This window comes from Quercus lobata, chromosome 7, assembly GCF_001633185.2.
Source record: "Quercus lobata isolate SW786 chromosome 7, ValleyOak3.0 Primary Assembly, whole genome shotgun sequence".
NCBI classification, from domain to species: domain Eukaryota; kingdom Viridiplantae; phylum Streptophyta; class Magnoliopsida; order Fagales; family Fagaceae; genus Quercus; species Quercus lobata.
Window position 1 is genome coordinate 48,526,042 of NC_044910.1, and position 4,857 is coordinate 48,530,898.

Here is a 4,857-nt window from a genome sequence, read left to right on the forward strand (position 1 = left end):
AGAGTATATAATTTTATATACAAACACAATTAGAAAAAATGCATAGTCTATATTATATAATTCCTTCTACAAATACAATCATAATTAATGTTTATCAATAACTACTATAAATTTCATATTTAAACAATAAATAAAAGGAAAAAATTGTATTATTTTATATTTTTCATGTACATTACATGAATTACTGATTAGTTTGCTTTAAAAACCTAATGTACTTATACTTTTACCAAATAAGTTAGCTAGACGTATCTATTTTTTAAAATTATTTCTTACAATTATTTTTTATACGATAAATATTTTATTAAACCAATAATAAAAATAAGTTTTCCCACATCACACATTTTGCTTGCTTGTTGGGGTTTAAAACAAAAAACAAAGACTATAAAGCTAAAAAGGAAGTCAACCGGGTGTAGCCACCTTGGCCTTATTACCTATTGGTTTGGTTTCACTAACAAGAAAGGTCTAAAAAAAGGCTACCAACACAAAATATTATAATACGATTTCAATAGTAAAGGCTGCCTTTTTGCCTGCCTTCTCATCATATAATAATCTCATCTCAATCAAAAAAGCAACAAAAAGTTGCACCAAAATCCATTCAACTCAGAGCCCAATCACCACCATATCTGCCCAAAAGGACACTTTGTTGATCTTTTTCGTGTTCAATTCCCATTCTATCATTCTATGTTTTTCTCTTTCTACTATTTTTATTCACTTTTTTTTTTGTTTACTTGCTTCAACTCAGTCTTTTAAAGAAGATCAGCTTGTTCACAAATTTGCAACAATCTTAAAGCAACCAAAAAAATAGTAAAAAGAAAGCTATTTTTAACTAAAGAGCTGCGTTTTTTAAGGACCCATTTCGATTTTGTTCAGGTTTTTGTATTTTAAGGTTCCTGAAAGTGTTGGTAGTAAGAGGTTTGAGAGGTTCTGTTTTGGATGGGGGCTTGCTGGAGCAATGGGATTAAAGCTGTGACTCCTTCTCTCACAGGTACCTTTCGATTTGTTCTTTTATAGTTTTAGTTTTTTTTTGGTTTATAACTGCATGTAGATGCTTGATTGAGTCTCAAGTTGTTAGAAACAGTCTGGTGGGTATCTCTAAAATCTTCATGTCAATCATTCTATCTTGTTGTAAAATGAAAAGTTTTAATTTTGTGGTAGTTGTTCTGCTTGTGACCTTTGGATATTAATTGAAATTAAGCCTTTTGAATTCAATTAATAGTTTCGCTGTGAGAGGAATCCCCTTAAACATTGTATGCTTTGAAATTGCAGACTAGATTAGTCTGGAGGAAGCGCTTTATGTAAAAAAAAACATTAGGATGACTTGAATTTTGGTGTTGGAAATTAGTTTTAGGGATGAATGGTGGGAATTTTGTGTCTTTTGGGGCCTAGAAAACCTCCAAGTCAAAGAATAGCTTTTGTTAACATGTCTCTGTGGCTTTTGTGTAGGGTTTAATTCAAAGAATGTGAGCAGAGATGGGAGTGGCATGAGCAATTCGAGTAGCAAGTTCTCCTATTCGGCTTCTATGCCAATGACTCCTAGGAGTGAGGGTGAGATCTTGCAGGCAACCAATTTGAAGAGTTTTGCCTTCACTGAACTGAAAATGGCCACAAGAAACTTCCGCCCAGATAGTGTAGTAGGAGAGGGTGGGTTTGGTTCAGTTTTTAAAGGGTGGATTGATGAACATTCGATGACAGCTACCAAGCCAGGGACTGGCATGATGATTGCCGTGAAGAGGCTCAACCAAGAAGGGCTTCAGGGTCACAAGGAATGGTTGGTTAGTATTAATTCCCTTCTCAGTTCTTCATGAACTCTTTTGTCATTTGTGCATTCTCTTGCTGTTGTAAATAGTATGTTATGAATGTAGGCCAGAGTTTTAAGTTTAAAAGCAACTTAAAGGAGCTATGTAATGTAGGGATATTTTCTGAAGTGGTTCTTATTTGGAATTGGCCATGTTGCCTTGCTATGATTGACTTGTGCAAGCTGCCAATCCAAATGTCATTGGTTATATATATATATATATATATATATATGGATATATATGGAAAGACTACAACTTGTTAAGTGCCACAACATTTAGAAAAGTCTTAGTGAGCAAAGCAGTTAATTTTCTGTTTTATTGTTGGACATACAGGCAGAAATCAATTATCTCGGGCAGTTGCATCATCCTCATCTTGTGAAGTTGATTGGTTACTGCTTAGAAGATGAGCATCGGCTTCTGGTATATGAGTTCATGCCTAAGGGTAGCATGGAAAATCATCTGTTTAGAAGTGAGTCCTTTTTATCCTTTTCATCAATCAACGGTTTTGAAGGAAGTGAAAAGGATTAAGTGTGGTTCTGTTATTTCTTTCTGGAGGTGTATATTGGTATTAACATGCTATTATTGTTGAAGCAGGGGGGTCTCACTTCCAGCCACTGTCTTGGAGCCTCCGAATGAAAGTTGCTCTTAGTGCTGCAAAGGGACTTGCTTTTCTTCACAATGCTGAAACACAAGTCATATACCGTGACTTCAAGACTTCAAATATACTCCTTGATTCAGTATGTAGTTTGGCTAACCTCTTGATCACATTTGTGTAATATGGTTGAGCTTGTTGAGTTTTAGGACTCAAATCAGACTTATTTTTCATTGTGCCAACCCTTTTGCTCTGACTTTACAGAATTACAATGCAAAACTCTCTGATTTTGGGCTGGCCAGGGATGGGCCAACTGGTGATAAGAGCCATGTGTCTACTAGAGTTTTGGGAACTTACGGATATGCTGCACCGGAGTATCTAGCTACAGGTATTCTTTCAATTTTCAGTATGTGTGTCTCTTCTTTAAAATTTTTGATTATTCAAACTCTGGCTCCATTCTTTATGCTTTTGCGCGGTAGGTGATGGAATGGTTTGATCAGATTTACTTTTTTATGTGATTTACTCTATAAAAATATGAATTTTGGTCTAAAATGAATGGTAATCTACATTTTCGGTCTACCATTAGAAGGCTTTTCAGGGCCCTGGCTTTGAGCGTCAGAAAGTTGTATTGGTACTATAGAGAACTGCTTAAGCCTGTGTAAATATGTGCTTTTTTTATGCTAGTGCATCAATGATCAGCCTTCTCCAATGCCCTGTATTGGTAGAAAGTTCATGTACATTTTGTTTTATTGAATTAGCTTGGCCAGGTTCTACAAAGCTACCAGGCTGTTCAGTGATTAATTGCATGTTTTATTGGGCAGGTCATCTGACTGCCAAAAGTGATGTTTATAGCTTTGGAGTTGTACTTCTAGAAATGTTATCTGGTCGTCGAGCTATAGACAAGAATCGGCCATCTGGACAACACAACTTGGTGGAGTGGGCAAAACCTTACCTGAACAGTAAACGCAGGATATTTCGTGTACTGGATTCCCGTCTTGAGGGCCAGTACTCACTGGGTCGGGCCCAAAAGGCAGCTAGCCTTGCACTTCAATGCATCAATGTAGAACCTAAGAACAGGCCCAACATGGATGAGGTGGTAACAGCATTGGAGGAGCTTCAGGACTTGAAGGACACAACAAGAAGTACTCGAAAGGAGCATCGTGCAAATGTTCATAGCCATTCCAATGGTGTGACTAAGTCATGCAGAAGTACTGCAGAAGAGGCTTCTAGATTGACTGTTTACCCGAGGCCTTCTGCTTCTCCCCTCTATGCTTAATGGAGGACAAGTTTTTTATACAGCTGATATATCTTTTCTGTTTTGGATGAGTTTTAGCAGGATGCAGAACAGAGTTTCAGGAGTTCAGGCATGCACCATTACCATGTTTCTTCAACCAGTGTACAGTTTTTGCTTTCAGCCTTGTAATGTTTTCTCCTCTACTCTAAGAACCATTGGAAGGCCCCTCTATGTAGCATGTGGTTCAAAGAATGTTTTTGTGATGATTGAAGCCAGCGTTGAAATGTGTAATTTAGCTGATTTGAGTCTTTATGTCTCTTTGGGACTTGAGGTGATCATGTTTGTTCTTGTGGAGTTGGAGATATTTAGCCCAAAATGTTATATAACAGCCATATTTTTGTGAGGACACCTTTGTGTTATCTTTATAATCTCCATTTCTTTAGTGAAACTTTCTTCTCCTTGTTCATGGACATAGCTTAGGAAGTATGGACACAAACTGGACATGGGACACAACACTACAAATCTAAGAAAATAGGATACATAATATGACAATAAGTAATTAATTAATTTATATCTTTAGGTTTACCTTATTTATTGATAAGAATATTTTATGTTTATTTTGAACTTTCAAAATAAATATCATCAAAATTTACAAGCACACTAAGAACATGCATATAAATCATTATTTTCCTTGTGAGATTGTTTGTTTGATTTTTCTATTTTTATTTCACATGAACCCATTATTATGGGCTTTTCTACCAAGTCACAACAAGCTAGTATTAGGGTGTTCTAGTTTTGCTCTTGGGTTATTTATTGAAGTAATTGATTGTTTTAATAGCCACAGGGCCCACAATATCATTTTGGTTGTGTAATTATCTGTTTATTTGGGGATGGTGACAAACGTTTCATTAGCAATGAAACTTGAAATAGAAAATTTTGATGGGAAAGATGAATTTCATTGGCATTGTTGGGATGTGTCTCTAGTGTTGTTGATGGGCAGATTCAACAAATAACTACACTTTAGCTTTATTGCACATTATCAAATACTAGCATCAATGTACCATATGGAGCGTTAGATTTCGTGTTGGAACTTGGAAGCAAGGTGGCTTATCAATCCAACATCATCCCGAACGCGTACAAATATTAAAAGAAGCAAATTAATAGATCATATATGAATATAATATGATATCATAACGATTGGAACGGAAAGAAATACATATTATCCTAATATACCA

At 35.8% G+C, this 4,857-nt stretch overlaps 1 protein-coding gene across 1 annotated transcript; it reads left to right on the forward strand.

Moving 5' to 3' along the window:
- Positions 1–435: 435 nt before the first annotated feature.
- Positions 436–4,066, forward strand: LOC115953583 (receptor-like cytoplasmic kinase 176). The gene is made up of 6 exons (XM_031071319.1): positions 436–985; positions 1,444–1,772; positions 2,130–2,265; positions 2,391–2,533; positions 2,653–2,776; positions 3,210–4,066. Exons 1-6 carry the CDS (start codon positions 934–936, stop codon positions 3,662–3,664), a joined length of 1,239 nt encoding a protein of 412 aa, XP_030927179.1. The 5' UTR covers positions 436–933; the 3' UTR covers positions 3,665–4,066.
- The last annotated feature ends 791 nt before the right edge of the window (positions 4,067–4,857 follow it).

Coding starts and splice junctions, on each gene's coding strand:
- LOC115953583 (XM_031071319.1), top strand. CDS start 934: ATGGGGGCTTGCTGGAGCAATGGGATTAAAGCTGTGACTCCTTCTCTC. Junction 2,534..2,652: donor CAAATATACTCCTTGATTCA/GTATGTAGTTTG, acceptor CTGACTTTACAG/AATTACAATGCAAAACTCTC. Junction 2,777..3,209: donor ACCGGAGTATCTAGCTACAG/GTATTCTTTCAA, acceptor TTTATTGGGCAG/GTCATCTGACTGCCAAAAGT.